The sequence below is a fragment of the Aristolochia californica genome, unplaced genomic scaffold (genome assembly GCF_029961685.1).
Source record: "Aristolochia californica isolate CCGP_79_NKW_82.1479 unplaced genomic scaffold, dmAriCali1.0.hap1 SCAF_6, whole genome shotgun sequence".
In the NCBI taxonomy this organism is placed as follows: domain Eukaryota; kingdom Viridiplantae; phylum Streptophyta; class Magnoliopsida; order Piperales; family Aristolochiaceae; genus Aristolochia; species Aristolochia californica.
The window spans coordinates 33496751-33511813 of record NW_027182257.1 but is presented as its reverse complement, the minus strand read 5'-3'; the positions used below and the strand labels follow the sequence as shown (position 1 = coordinate 33511813).

General features: G+C 38.1%; 1 protein-coding gene across 2 annotated transcripts; it reads left to right on the top strand.

The window, feature by feature from the left end:
• The first annotated feature begins 21 nt into the window (after positions 1–21).
• LOC137934734 (copper chaperone for superoxide dismutase, chloroplastic/cytosolic-like) lies at positions 22–14685 on the top strand. Of its 2 annotated transcripts, none has more exons than XM_068779242.1 (6): positions 22–204; positions 388–414; positions 556–628; positions 760–894; positions 1122–1345; positions 14273–14685. In XM_068779242.1, the coding sequence occupies exons 1-6, from the start codon at positions 166–168 to the stop codon at positions 14390–14392; spliced, it is 618 nt and encodes a 205-aa protein (XP_068635343.1). In that variant the 5' UTR covers positions 22–165; the 3' UTR covers positions 14393–14685. The 2 variants fall into 2 exon arrangements, with proteins under 2 accessions (XP_068635343.1, XP_068635342.1); XM_068779241.1 differs by having other exon boundaries at positions 14135–14685.
• Positions 14686–15063: the final 378 nt, after the last annotated feature.

The window sequence follows — 15063 nt, the reverse complement described above, 5'->3', positions numbered from 1 at the left end:
TCAACTTGCTCGCAGCTTCATCGGTGGTCCCTGCTGCTGACGCCGTAACAGCTCTTTCTTCCTCTTCTCTCTCTCCTCCCAAATTGAGCTTCGGTTCTCTCTCTTTATCAACTCTGCCTCCAACCGTCAAACCGGATCGTACATTCGCTACAAACCGGTCTCCAGATGGATTCTCACACGACGGAGAGAAATCAGTCCCTACAGGCTAGTAAATTTCTCATAATTTTGTGTGGTCTTCATATTAGGCTGTTCATTTGATACCTTCAGGTGTTTTGTGTAGGAACAATTTCGCGCAAACTCTTCGCCTTTGATTACTGTGTTCATTGTTTTTTGGGACTAGTTATTCTAAATAAACTGTGATTTGTTTGTATCCATTTAAATTCTCAGGACAATGGCGTTCTACCAGAGCTGCTTGTAAGTTGATCAAACCTGTCAAGCTCCAGAAGCTTTTTGTGGCGTTCTTGTTGGGTTATGTTTGTTTCCTTATTGGCGTCCATAGTTTCTATAGTTCGTGTGTCCTGTGCTATAATTTGAACACATTTTTGTACTTCGCAGACGGAGTTCATGGTAGATATGAAATGTGAGGGTTGTGTTTCGGCTGTTAAGAACAAATTGCAGATGGTCAATGGTAGATGCTTTCCATCTTTCTACGTTTCTATTTTTGAAGGCTTTCTGATAGTGGACGTTACTCTAAGGCCTTTTTTTATACTAATTTATTCTTGTGTAAAATCTAATTGGAAAGGATTATCTTCCTTTCAGGAGTTAAAGGTGTTGATGTGGACTTAAGTAACCAAGTTGTGAGAGTACATGGTTCTTCATCCGTTAAGAGCATGACTGATGCTCTAGAACAAACTGGTCGAAAAACTCGACTGATAGGTCAGGGTGTCTCAGAAGGTCAGTTATTCAGATTAGTTTTCTCTGTCTCTTTATAGATCATGTTGATACTATTTGGATGGACATTGTTTCTGCCTTGTTTTCATATGTTTCTTCTCCATTTTATTGCTTCCCAATTAATATTGATCATTGAGCTTTGAAGCACATGTAATTGTTTCTTTAATATCCATTACTTTTTATGCTGATGATTAAATTTAGTCAGTAATTTTTACTGTCTGGGTTTGTAGAATTTTTGGTTTCGGCAGCAGTTGTGGAATTCAAAGGTCCAATTATTTTTGGTGTCGTCCGTTTGGTACAAGTACATATGGAATTGGCAAGAGTTGAAGCCAACTTTAGTGGATTGTCACCTGGAAAACATGGTTGGAGCATAAATGAGTTTGGAGATTTGACGAGGGGAGCAGCAAGCACCGGAAAAGTGTTCAATCCAACTTGCTGGATCACTTCTGAAGAGGTATTGATCCTCCATCTTTTGTCCATGCGATGTTTGCATATTTCCAACTTAAAGTAACTTGTCTGTGGGTGGATGCCTTCTCTTTAAAATTATGTGTGACTGGTGTGGCTCTACAATTGTTAAACAAACTCTCTGGAATTGGTGTAATCTCTCTCAAACTTCTCAAATTTATGTTGCAATGCTTTTTTATGTTGATACTGGTTCTTAAGGTACAGGAGCATCGCCAAACAACAATATATGATTCTGCATTAGGAATTTCGTTTTCACTGAAATACATTTGAGGAAGGACCAAGTTACTTTAGAAAGAAAAGAGATCATCTCAAACACGAGATAAAAAGATATGAATGTCTTCTCTTTGAATTCTAGCAAAAGATCTTGTTATTAATTTTATAGTCAGAAATAGTCTCTCTTTCTTTGTGGTTTTGTACTGTGGTTGTCAATTAACATGTGACTGTCAGTATATTGATGATATGCTATCAAGTATTTGGCTGCTTATTAGTATTACATAATTCCATGAAAGAAGATAGACATAAAATTTGATCTCAGTATTGATGATCAGCAAATAAGATGCAGCTTGTGAAGGAGTTGGAGGATCTTAAAGATCTTACTTTGGTTTTGGAGTAACTATAGCATTTACCTCTTTGGTAGCCTCAATGGCTTCTTTGCTCATTTCCATACCTTCATGTCTATCTTTATGGAAGTGTGGAGACTTGATGCTGCATTAACTGCATCAGAAATTTTATTACTTGAACCATGGAAGCCCAATGGTTCCAATAGTTGTGTCAGAAGATGATATGAAAGGGCCTGTGAGGGCTACACACGAAATTCTTCAAGGAAGAGTAAGGAAATGACCTTGATTCAACACATTGGAAGACCAACATGAGATACGATGTTGATGGATAGAGTAAGGTGGTATGGTCATGTTCAACACATTTTCATTATTAAATAAATATATCTTTCTGATGATACTATATTTTTTTAATACTAAGATCCTCTGGTTTGGTGAGATCCTATTGGTTGATGTGGAGAAAGTTGAAGATGGTTATACATTGCCTTTCCTATTAGAAGGAAATAATGTTTTATCATGTATAATGAGAGATCTCTGTTATGAAGAGTTCTTTGCATTAGAACTCAGTCTATCAAGCATTTTTTCACCAAGAAACATCTTCTGATATTTGGAGCACATCTTTGATGAGATTGTTTTGCTCTCCTCTTGTCATCTATTGGTAGGACTCTCTTTGTTTTGCTACCTCAAATTTTCTAGCAAAAGAGGGTATTTCCTGCCAGCATATTACAATGGGCAATTCTCACCCACTTTTGTTTTTTGTCATTTTTTATTATGGTACATTTCCATTAAATAATAAAGAATTACACCTTCAGTGACAATGGCTAAATCTGTTTCATCACGAAGCGGACCTTGTATCAACAAGAGAATATTTTTTGCGCTTTGAATAAGTGTTCTAATCTCAGCTTTAGTCCAGTCAGATATGCCGAGGGTCCACGAGAAAGTAGTGATAATTTGACCATTTTGATTCAGATACCACAGCCAGTATCAGCAGAGCCTGAAGGAATTATGTTTGAAATTATTTTTAGAGAGCTTATAGTGGCAGCAAGGCATGAAGTTGGTGGAGGGAAGATTTCGTCTTTGAAGTTAACAAAGAGCTGCAACTTCTATGCACAATTGAAATAAAGAAATGAGGAATTGCATTTGCCTAATGAAGAGTGGAAGGAATAATGAATTAAATAATTCCACCAGCTAACCTAATGGAAATGTTAGAAAATCAGTAGAAGGGCATTTTAGTCATTTTACCTTAGCTTTAATTTCTGGAGATGATATTATATTGCTCAGCATGTTTAAATTTCTTTGTAGTACAAATTTCATGTAATTTTGGTAACTCCATTGGGAGATATAAGGGTTTATGTAAAAAATAACTAAATAGGGGAAGTTTTTGTAACTGTCTGACACTTGAGTGAATAAGAAGAAGTGGGGGTCATGCTTGACCTCCATCCAGAGCAGTTTCTCTCAAGCTCTCTTCTCTCTTTCCTCTCTTTCTCTCATTCTCTCTCCAAAACCCTCAATTTTTACTTATTTTTTTATCATGGTATCAGAGTTTTAGGTTCTGGAATCAAGTTGTTCTATTTTCTTCCTCTTTTGAAGCCAGCAAGTCCAGAAAAGGGTTTTTTGAGGTTTGGTCTTGATTGGTTGCAAAAGGTTCAATTTTTCTCATACTTTTTCTGCCAAAACCTTAGGGTTGTTGGCTTCTACTGCTATTAGGTGCAGTCTAATGCTGGAATAGAGTCTTAGAGGACTTTTTTGGCTTGGGAGAACTACCAATTTTTTAGTGCATAGCCCAATACGAGATTTTTGTGCTTGCATCACCCCCTGAGTAGGTTATATCACTTTGAATCATGTCTGCGAAGCTGAGGGTGGCCAAGTGCTGACTTGGCTGCTTAATAGTATTGATTCCAAAATCAGGAATCGAATTATAAACTGTGACACAGCCAAGGTGATGGGTCTCCTTAGAGTCCATTTATGCTCAAGAAAGTAATCTATCAAGGGTATGTGAGTGATATGCCAAGATGTTTAGCCTCAAACGAGGTCAACGATCTATCACAGGGTATTATAGTGAGTTAATTGGCATACTACAGGAGATTTCTATTTTTCTCCCCATCACTACTGATTAGAGGGAAACTAGAAAGCAGCATGGACAGGTACACATTGCCAAGTTTGTGGATGGATTAGGACCAGAATTTGATGTTCTTCGAGCACAACTTCTAGCTTCCGAGGATGTCCAATCTCTCTAGTGCATATGGTAGAGTTTTACGTGCAAAATCTACCGTTGTATCACAAGGGGGTAACGATGTTACAGGTGTTCCTATGTCTGCACTAAACACTTTGGGATCCATAGAAGTTTTTAAAGGTAAAGGTAGTGGCACTAGGGGTAAAGGAAGAGATAGTCAAGGCAGAGGTCGAGGTCATAGTGATGATAGGTAGGACAAAAAACGTACCCATTGTGGACTTACCAACCATTTTTCTAATAAGTGTTGAACCAAATTTGGCAAACCTACATGGGCAAATTCTCTTATTCATGAGACTGCAGAGCATACTGGGCTCACAGTGTACATTGTACCTGGAGCATCGGATGAGATGCAACAGCTAGTTCAACGCATGACACAGTTGATTGCTGCTTCTACCTTGGCATCTGTGGCTCAGACTTCTACTCCTACAACTACCCTGACTAACTCAGGTACGTCAGCTCTACATGTGCGTCCTTCCTCTACCTGGATTCTTAACTCAGGTGCCACTACTCACATGTCAGGTATGTCTTCATTATTCTCTGAGCTACAAGAGTTTCCTACGATTTAGCATGTCACCTTAGCTAATGAATCCATATTCTCAGTTCAAGGACTGGGTACATTAGTTCCGTCATCTTTTTTGTCTCTCCAGTCTGTACTGTTTATTCCCAAATTTCCTTTAAGCTTACTGCCCATTAGTCAACTCACAAAGTCTATTAATTGTTTCATCACTTTTTATCTTTCTTATTGAGTTTTCCAGGATCTCATGACGAGGAGGACGATTGGTTCCACGTGTTAGAGAGATGGACTGTGCTATTTAGAGAGTGTTGATTTTTAGGACTCCATGGATTAGCTCATGGAGAAACGGAAAGAAGGCATGTTGGGGAGAAAACAAGAGGAAGAAAGAGGTTATGAACTTGTGTCCTAACCTTCTCTCTGAAGCTCTATTTATAGATGAATAAAACTACAATATTATAATTATACCCTTCACTCTAGAAGAGTGAAGAAAAGACAAGAAACTTAAACTAATTACACCAGTGCCATCTTTATGAGATGACTCTTTATTTACCATCATGCTACCACTCTTGGATGTGTGGGCCTTCTCCTTGGTTTGTGGGCTTGAGCCCATCTTCCACCTCTTTTGGACGTGTGGACCTTCCTTGGTCGTGTGGGCTTAGGCCCATCTTCTAACACTTCTAAACACCTAGGTTGTTACAAAAGGTTAATAGGATTTTCCCATATAAGATAGCAGTCCATCATATCTTCCAACACTCCCCCCCAAGCTGGTGATCTCTTTGTTCTTGTCAAGAGACCCAACGTGCACAATATAATGGCGAGAGAAGAAAAATCACTCTTAGCCGTATGACAAAGCTCCATATTCTAGTCAAAATGGTCATAATTTGAAATACTCTCCGCTCAATTTCAAAGGTGGAAAAGTAGCCCAAATGTGGGGCACAGAGTCTACTCACTTTCTAAGGGTAGCTAAAAAAACACCTTTGGGGTGAATAATAAACTTGACTCATGCTGGATGTTAGGTACACTTCTATCCTTTGTAGGTAGTAGGTCTATAGGCATTGCTCAAAAGTGATTTTAACAAATAATAAGAGGGTAATGGGGAGTCACCAAAAGATAATATGGTGGGGCCACCATGTGCTGATAACAGTCAGCAATCGAGGAGTCCTTCAATAATAATTTCTCAGTCAAAGAGACACCAAAAGCAGCAACAATGGATACAGGCCAAGGCCCAAATAATAAGTACCAAATAATGAAAGTCCTTAATAAGGACACATAAAATAATCCGTAGAGAGTCCATCCTTGAATAAATAAGCTGCCAAAAAATCCAAGATAATATTTAAGCCGGAGCCAAGGGACCGAGTCAGACAAAGGCAAGTGACCGACTCGAGCCGAGTCAGGTATTAGACCAATCTAGCTGAGTGGCAGGAGAAATTGGTTAAGAACTCGGGACCCGGGCCAGTATAACAGAGGCAGAGAGCAAGTGGGCTGAGTCAAGTTGAACCAAACCGAGTGGACTCGACAAAGTCTGGTGCGGCTCTATAGCAGTGAGATGAGTAAAAAAAAAAAAAACCAGCAGCGAGCAGTAATATGACTCTGATTAATAGCAGAGTCATCTTCTCCAGAGAGCAACCAAGTTGGCAATGAGCCAGAGAATTTCCCGAAAAAGGAAACAGTAGCAAGAGCAAATGTATTCTCGGCAGAAACATGTTTCTGCGGCAGAGAAAATAATCCAGCAAAGATCTCAGAATGACGGCAAGGGAAACAACATTGAGAATAAACCAACACCTCTCCCTCCGATTTCGGCTGCGGAGAAAACAATAACCGAAGCGGAAAAACAGAGATTGTCCAATCTCCAAAATTACCAACAGAGCAAGAAAAGCCAAACAGAGCAATACATCAGGTTGATAATCATGGAAAACCGAGAATGGAAATCCGAAGATCAATGAATCACATAATTGTGATTGCCAAATCGGGATCAAACAGAGATCCCGTGAAGCTGGATACCAACAGCTTCAGAAGATACGATAAGACACCAGCAGGATTAATCCAACTCGAGCAAATATTTTCTAGAAATAAGAGAGATGCAAGCATGAGACTAGCCACAACCGATTCTGATATCTTTGAAAAAAAAAATGCCAGCCAGGAAATCTTCTAGCAATTCAGCAGCAGCAGTATTCAAAGCTGGATAAACAGCAGCAACCGAATAGGCAACAGAATAAGCCGTAATGCCAGGATGATTAATCTGATCCAGCGAAGAACAACAACTTCCGAAGATAGTTTCCGAAAAATAATAACCGAGATTAGTTCCCACAGAGACAGAGCTGGTAAAATCCGGCGGTGAAGTAGATTTTCCTGTGTCATCCTCTCCAGCAACAACAATGTAATAACAATTGTAATGATGTAATAACGAGACGATGACAGCAAGCAACGACGAGCAAGTTCCAACGACGAAGAACCAGATTGCCAATATGAAGATGATTTGCTGTTTCTCTTATCAAAGCTTGTGACTATGTGTTTTGCTTTGATGAATAATCAATATGAAGGATGAACTTGTCAGAGATTTGGCCGGCACGTAAGATGCCGGAGGTTCGCTCTTCTTCCGGCCACCCTTCATCACGTTTCACCTGGTTTATTCAAGATCGAACTCCCGAATCTTGACAGCAGGTATGCTGACTTCGGGTGAAGAATTGTAGATGCCTTCCTTGCAACTTCTTCTGATTTGGAAGTACCGTGTTTCTTTTTGGATTGAACGTGAGGACCTCCAAACTTGCGCTTGCTTTTGCTGGTGGATTTGGAACCAAGGATCTCTTTGAAAGCTTCAATTATGTCTATACACAATTTAAGATTCTCATAAGGTTCCCGTGTGTTAGCGCTCTGCTCGCACAGGTTCGGATCCTGCTGAACACTCCATTTGATGAGATATTGGGTTTTCCCTTGCAGATTCTTTTTCTCCAAATTTCTTCGATCTCGTAAAAGCCTTCAACTAGCTTCCGCAACTTTACCTCAGTCCCCCAATTTAAAAACTGGGAATTGGAAGAAGTTAAAAATAAAACACGTAATATGGGTAGGCCAACTCGGAATGAGCTGCTAAGAGAAAATGATAGGAATTCTAAAAAACCATAGCCACAAGTCCTAAAAATCAATGTTTTGATACCATGTTGATTTTTAAGATTCCATGGATTGGCTCATGGAGAAAAGGAGAGGAGACATGTTGGGGAGAAAACAGGAGGAAGAAAGAAGTTATGAACTTGTGTCCTAACCTTCCCCCTGAAGCTCTATTTATAGATATATAGAACTACAATATTATAATTATGCCCTGCACCCTAGAAGAGTGAAGAAGAGACAAGAAACTTAAACTAATTATATCAGTGCCATCTTTATAAGATGACTCTTTATTTACCATCATGTCATCACTCTTGAACGTGCGAGCCTTCTCCTTGGTCTTATGGGCTTGAGCCCATTTTCCACCTCTCTTGGATGTGTGGGTCTTCCTTAGTTGTGTGGGCTTGAGCCCATCTTCCAACACTCCCTCTCAAGTTGGGGGTGTGAGAACATCATAAACACCTAGCCTGTTGCAAATGGTGGATAGGATGTTCCTGTAGAAAATGACAGTCCATCATATATTCCAATAGAGAGCCACTCACAACACTCATTACAGGCATTATATTCTGACAACACACCTTTACAGTGGCATCTACAGTTAGGTCATCCCATCCCCTGCGAAGTTGGTTTAGTTTTTTCCAGCATTTCCTTCTAGCATTTCATTTCAGCGTGAGTCATGTCAGTTGGGCAAGCATCATCAGACATATTTTCCTCTCAGTCAATCTAGAAGTAGTCATTTATTTGACATCACACATTCTGATGTTTGGGGTCCTTGTTCTGTATCTAGTATTTTTGGTTTTAAGTATTATTTGTCTTTCATTGATGACTTTAGTCGATGTACTTAGGTGCATCTCCTATGGGAGAAATTTGAAGTATTTGATATGTTTCAACTTTTCTTTAATGAAATAAAGAAACAATTTGATACTTCTCTTCATGTACTTCACACTGACAATGGTTTGGAATTTATGAACCATAAGTTTGATTTATTCTGTTAGAGTAAAGGGATTGTACATCAGTCCTCGTGTGTTTTTACTTCACAACAGAATGGAGTGGCTGAGTGGAAGAACCATCATCTGTTGGAAGTTGCACACACTATGATGTTTCACATGAATTTTCCAAAATCTTATTGGGGAGATGCGGTTCTTACTGCTTGCTTCCTCATAACCTTTCTCTGTTCTGGGAGGAAAAGTCCCTTAATAGGTATTGATGCCATCTGACACCTTGTTTTCGTTGCTTTGCACTTGTTTTTGGTCTTTATAGGGATAAATTGTCTCCTTGTCTCCCCGTGTAGTAAAATGTATTTTCTTGGGATATTCTCGTACTTAGAAGGGGTATAAATGCTTTTATCCCTCTACTAGGAGGACATTTATATCTACTGATGTCACATTCTTTGAGAACACTCCATTCTACTCGTCGGTCTCTATAGATGAACTTGCATGTCTTACAGCTCCAGATACTGTTGTACCTATTGTCGTGGAGGATGTTCCTATTCCTCCTTTTGATGCTACTACAGGAAAACCGTTACAAGTATATCAGAAATGGTGCGTGCCTACACATAAGAACTCAGATCCTCCTCTCACATCGACTCCTAAATCGCAGGTAAGTGACACCATTCATTTTCACAACAGGAACAAAGGTCTCCTGATAATCTATTCTATATTTCAAAGTATATCCCTTTACTTGTAGCCTTTCTTTTGTACCTTTTTATTGATCCACTAGTTTTATATTTCACTATTTTTTTTGAAATGATTTATGTTTCACTATTTTTTTTTAAATGATTTATATTTCACTATGAATACCCACTTATGACCAACTGGGCTTTTTCCTTTGGGAAGATATCCTGAGTTCGATTCTTCTCTAACGCCTTCATCTCCTCAAGAGCAACCTCTTTCCACTTGAAACAACAAGAGCTTCCTATATAGACTTAGGAATTTCTATTTTTGACAAGTTAGAAACGAAGGCTGTAAAGCTTGAAGACAATCTGTAATAGGACACAAAATGAGATATAGGATGATTTGGCAAATAGGGATATTAAGGTCTTGAAAACCATAAGATTTTGGACACAAGGAAGAATCTGAGGTACCTAATTTTCTTGGAATTGAATCTTAACAGTCTATTTGTGGTTGTTGCTCCACACCTTGTAGGTTATGCCTCCTCCTATAGACATGCAGCTCGGTGTTTTTCTCAGGTTGTATTTCTTCCGCTACGTTAGATTTTCGGTTTCTAGCACAATAGACTCGTGTTCAAGAAGAGAATCTATGATAGGAAAAATCTGTGGATGAGGAGACGAAGTGGTTATTTCAAGACAAGAAGTAACATAATAGGCATGTAAGGGGACAACTGTTTAGGGGAAAAAGATTCTCCCCTTGAAGAGAAGTTTAGGGGAAAAAGATTGATCATAAAAAAAAGTGACATCCATACTCACATAGACCTGGTTGGTGGTAGAATTAAAATACTTAAATATCCCTTTTGAGTTGGTGAGTATCCAAGAAAGACACATTTACGAGTTCTCGGATCTAGTTTTCTATGGGTATGACTATGAACGTGAACAATCACAATACAACCAAACTCCTTGGGAGATAGATAATTGAAGGATTGTGCATGAGGGTAGGTCTCCAATAGAATGTGGAGAGGTTTTGAAATTGACATACCTGGGACAACATTTGATTGATGAGGTAAGATGCAGTAAGAATGGTTTCTCCCTAGATGTGTTTTGGAACTGCAGTGGTAAACATAATTGCCTAAGCTATCTCTAAAAGGTGTCTGTTCTTACATTCAATAACACCATTTTGTTGAGGGGTGTCTACACAAGTTGTTTGGTGTATTCCCTTTTCCATGAGAAATTGGCTAAGAATGAAACTGAAGTACTCTTTGCCATTATCTATTCTTAGGATTTGAATTTTAGTATGGAATTAGGTTTCAATCATAGTATAGAAGTTCTTAAACACCTTGGCAACCTGAAATTTTTCTTTCAAAAGATACACCCAACAAACTCGAGTATGATCATCTATGAATGTAATAAACCACCGTGTCCTCGTTAGATTTTTCACTCTCAATGGCTCCCAAATGTCTCTATGTATGAGAGAAAAAGGTTGGGATTGTTTCTAAGGCTGAGAAGGAAAGGTGGTACGGTGGTGTTTGGCAAGTTGACAGATTTCACATTGGAAAAGAGTACTATTTTTAATTTTGAAAGTGAAGGAAACAGCTTACTCAAATGCAAGAAATTTGGATGACTTAGTCTATAGTGCCATAACATTATTTCATCTTTAATAGAAAGAGAAAATGAACTGCCAGAAATTTGAACTTGTCTAACTATGGATGCACTTTTGTCACAGTAGTAGAGTTGATTGACCTCTCTAGTATTGCCAATCATCTAACCTGAACACATATCCTGAAATTCACATCAAGATTGAGTGAACTTAGCAACACAAGTCAAATCTTTAATGAGTTTGCTGATGGACAAAAGATTACAAGACAAGTTAGGGACATGTAAGACAGATTGCAGGATTAGATTCTTAGAAAGAACAATAGAACCTTTCCCTATGATTGGAGATAAAGATCCATCTGAAATATGGACTTTAAGATTACCAAGAAAAAGAGTATAGGACGAGAACAAATGAGAAAGACTGGTCATATGATCACTTAACACCTGAATCAACTATCCATAGTGTGTGATTAGAAGACGAGTTAAAGGCAACAAGAGAACTACCTTTTTGTGCAAGTGAACTAGTAGTAGAGCTATTGGGACTAGATTTGAATTGATTGTATAGTTCATACAGATGCTCTAATTGTTACTTATTGAATAAATGTGTCTCGGAAGTACTGAGATGAATTGCTCCTTGACTTTGTGTAGTTGCCTGCATACCTCTACCATCTTTAATCTTCCAGTTGGGAGGTTTGCCATATAACTTCAGCCCGATTCCTTGGTATGTCTGAGCTTATTACAATAGTCACACCACCTTTTATCTTTCTGACTTTCACGAATGAGAGTAAAAGTTTTAGTAATACGAGGAAAGGGTTCTTTACCAAGAACAAGATCACATACTTGATCGAATTCAGGATTGAGTCCCAACAAGAACTGAAACACTCTCTCTCTCTCCAACATGTTTTTTATTTTTTTCACTTCTGTAGCAGATTCCATTTCGACATGCTGACATATTTCTATCTCTGTAAACAACTCCCACAATTTGTTATAGTATTCTGTAACACTTGAGGACCTGGAAGTCTTAGACACAGTGGTAGAGAAGCTTGACACGAAAGAGAAATCTGTCGCTGTACCTTTCCGCACAGACAAGTCTGGCAATGAGGCCAATAAAGGAATAAAAAAACTTTCTGGTAATGAAGACCAGAAACAATGGTTGACTGACGGCAATGAAGGCCGGGGAAAAAGAAGAATATAGAGCCTAGGCTCGGATACCATGAAAAAAATGAAGAATAATTTTTTTTTCACTTTTAATTTAATCACAACTATAATGGCTACGATATATACAACATAGGAGAATGAACCTGGACATATTTTAATATACAATGAATCTATAGATATATTTCAACATTCAATGAATTTGGACAATAAGAGAATAAATCTGGATATATTTTAACAAACAATGAATCTGGATATATTTCAAAAATGAAGATTGCTAAGATAGCGATTACTTCTATCGAGAATGTTTTTTTGTATCGCAAGTTATACCTCCTAAGAAAGATAGTGAGTTTACTTTCTAACCCAAAAATCAGCTTCTTAATTTGATTTGTTTATGGGGAAAAACCATCATTTGGAATAATGAAAGGTTTAGGATGGAACAGATAGAGATGGCTTCTAAATCTGACAATCATGTCCATGATTTGGAGACTCGATTATTCAATAATTAGATCAGTTTGAAGCAGAGTTTAAAACTACCATGCGAATGAACAGGCAGGGTAATCAAATCCTTTCTCGCTACGAGTAATAAGTTAAGTCCTAGGTACTGAGTAATCTTGAGGTTGAAACTCCACTAGAAGAAATTGTACCCCCATATCAGCAAAAACTACACCTTTACACCAACCAAAACCAATACAAGGTGCATTTATGTTTGTGAGGAAATCTCAATCTCTATTGAAGTTGCCAACTACCACTTTCAAGGGATATCTTCAATTGTGCCTAGCTCATCTAGAAGATTCAGTCAAGTGGGCCTATAAGGATGAATAGTTTTTTGATACCTATCTGACCTTGAAAGATCATAAACAGCAAGCAGAATGGTTTTTGGTTGCTTTGAAGTGAGGGCCCCACCAAACTGCCAATAAGGAAATTTTTTTTGTTGAATTATTTTTTTCTTGAAGTGGAGGCTTCACTAGTGTACTTGTGCATGAGACTTCTTGCTAGATGGAATGACAAAGTTTTTTTTTTTTTTTTTTTTTGAGATCTTCTTTTGTCGACCTCTTGTGGCCTATAAGCTGATGTTTATAAAAGCGTTGAACTTTGGGACAATGGATGACCCCAGCGCCACCAATCATAGTCGAAGCTCTAGGATGAAGTTGTCATAGAGGTAGATGTTAGATGCCACCCTAAGGTTAGTTTTGGTATTCTTATGCTTATTTTGGGGTAGTTTAAGAAGTTGGGTGTTAGGGGACATACGAGGATTTAACTTTTCTCCATAGTTTCATAGTCATTAGTTTTATGGTTAATTATAGGATGTAATCATCTATTTAACAATAAATTCATGGTTGAGTAAGGCACCCAAGAAGAACCCTCATCTCTTTTTGTGTTTGCCATTTTGCTATTTTTCTTTTTTCATTTGAGAAACCATATTTACCACTGTTGAACATAATCTTCTCTTTCCGTTGAAAACTTAGAAAGTGAACATGGTGTGATGTTTTAAATAGTTATATATAGATCCACAATAAGAAAAAACCTGTATTACTTACTTTGGGAGGTCTTGTACTTTGGTTTGTCATTTTGGGACGGGATCAGTGTAAGTACATGGATTTGCGCTTTCACCCAATGTTATCCACATGTAGGTCATAAAAAACGGATCCACATGGGAAGTACTAAAAGTAATCCAGGGAGATCTACGATGAGAAAAATCATGTGTTTATTACTTGGAAGAGGCTTTCTAATTCAGTTAGTAATTTTGAGATGGATTTGAACCAAACTTCAACTTTACCTAGTAATTTAGTGTGTTGTTTTTGTTGTTTTATTGCTTCCATTGACTTCTTGTTTTTAATATTATCTGCTATCTATCATTAATGTGTTTGTGTGTGTGTGTGTTTGGGGGGGGGGGGGGGGAGCGGAAATTTCTGACCGATGTTTTAATATTAGACTGTATTGGTTCTTGCTTTTTTTTGCGCTTACTTTGAAGTTGTTAAGATATTCTGAGTTTGGTGCCTGGCATTGTTTAGCCATTGGGTGACCTGGGAACATTGGATGTTGAAGCGTCTGGCGAGGCCCACTTCTCCGGTGTAAAGGAGAAACTGAGAGTTTCTGATCTCATAGGTCGATCTATAGTGCTGTATGAAACTGAAGACAAATCTGACCAGGGCATTGCAGCTGCCGTGATTGCTAGAAGTGCTGGAGTGGGTGAAAACTACAAAAAGATCTGTACGTGCGATGGCACAGTCATATGGAACTCATCAGCTTCTGACTTTGTTAGGAGCTAGGAAGGCAATTACATGTGTATGAACCATGTTACATACTCTTTTGAACAAAAGCAACTAATAGAAACAGGTAGTGTTGGATTCCTTCCCTTTTTCTTCCTTCATCAGGGTATTTTGGTCATCATGCTGTAGGGGGTATAATGGTAGTTATATATGCTACTTCGATGGTAGCAGTTTCTGTTGTCAAGAATAGTCTTAATGTTCACTTGAACGGTAAGTTGAATGACTGTAAATAGTGAGGGTCAATTTAGTCATTATATGCAATTTTCTTCAATTTAATGAGATATAAAGGGTGGTTGGACTTCATGCAGAAATTCTCTTCTCTCATTTCATTGTTTCTTCTTATTTTTCTCAAGAAATTCAATCTTTATCCATTTTTATATGGTATTAGAGTTGGATTAATGGATAACAGGTAAGATCTATCCAAGTATTCTTGATTTGCTCTCCTTAACCTACAGACACTGGGCTCTGCTTAAAAGATCAAACTTTTTGGTCTGCGCAGTTTTTAAGGCTACATTTTTTTTTATTCTGTTCGTGTTGATAGTTTTAGCTGTTATTTGTTTATTTTTTTACCTTAAATGATGCTGTTGTGGCCACATTGTGTTGAATTGTTTGTTGACCATTGCTGCTGCTAAATTACACCAGCACAGATATCTGGGATTGTTATCGGTGTA

Bases quoted from the DNA above. Each gene is read 5' to 3' on its own strand.
- LOC137934734 (XM_068779241.1), top strand. From the start codon at position 166: ATGGATTCTCACACGACGGAGAGAAATCAGTCCCTACAG. The intron at 629-759 runs GTAGATGCTTTC...TCTTCCTTTCAG, and splicing joins CAAATTGCAGATGGTCAATG to GAGTTAAAGGTGTTGATGTG. The intron at 895-1,121 runs GTCAGTTATTCA...CTGGGTTTGTAG, and splicing joins AGGTCAGGGTGTCTCAGAAG to AATTTTTGGTTTCGGCAGCA.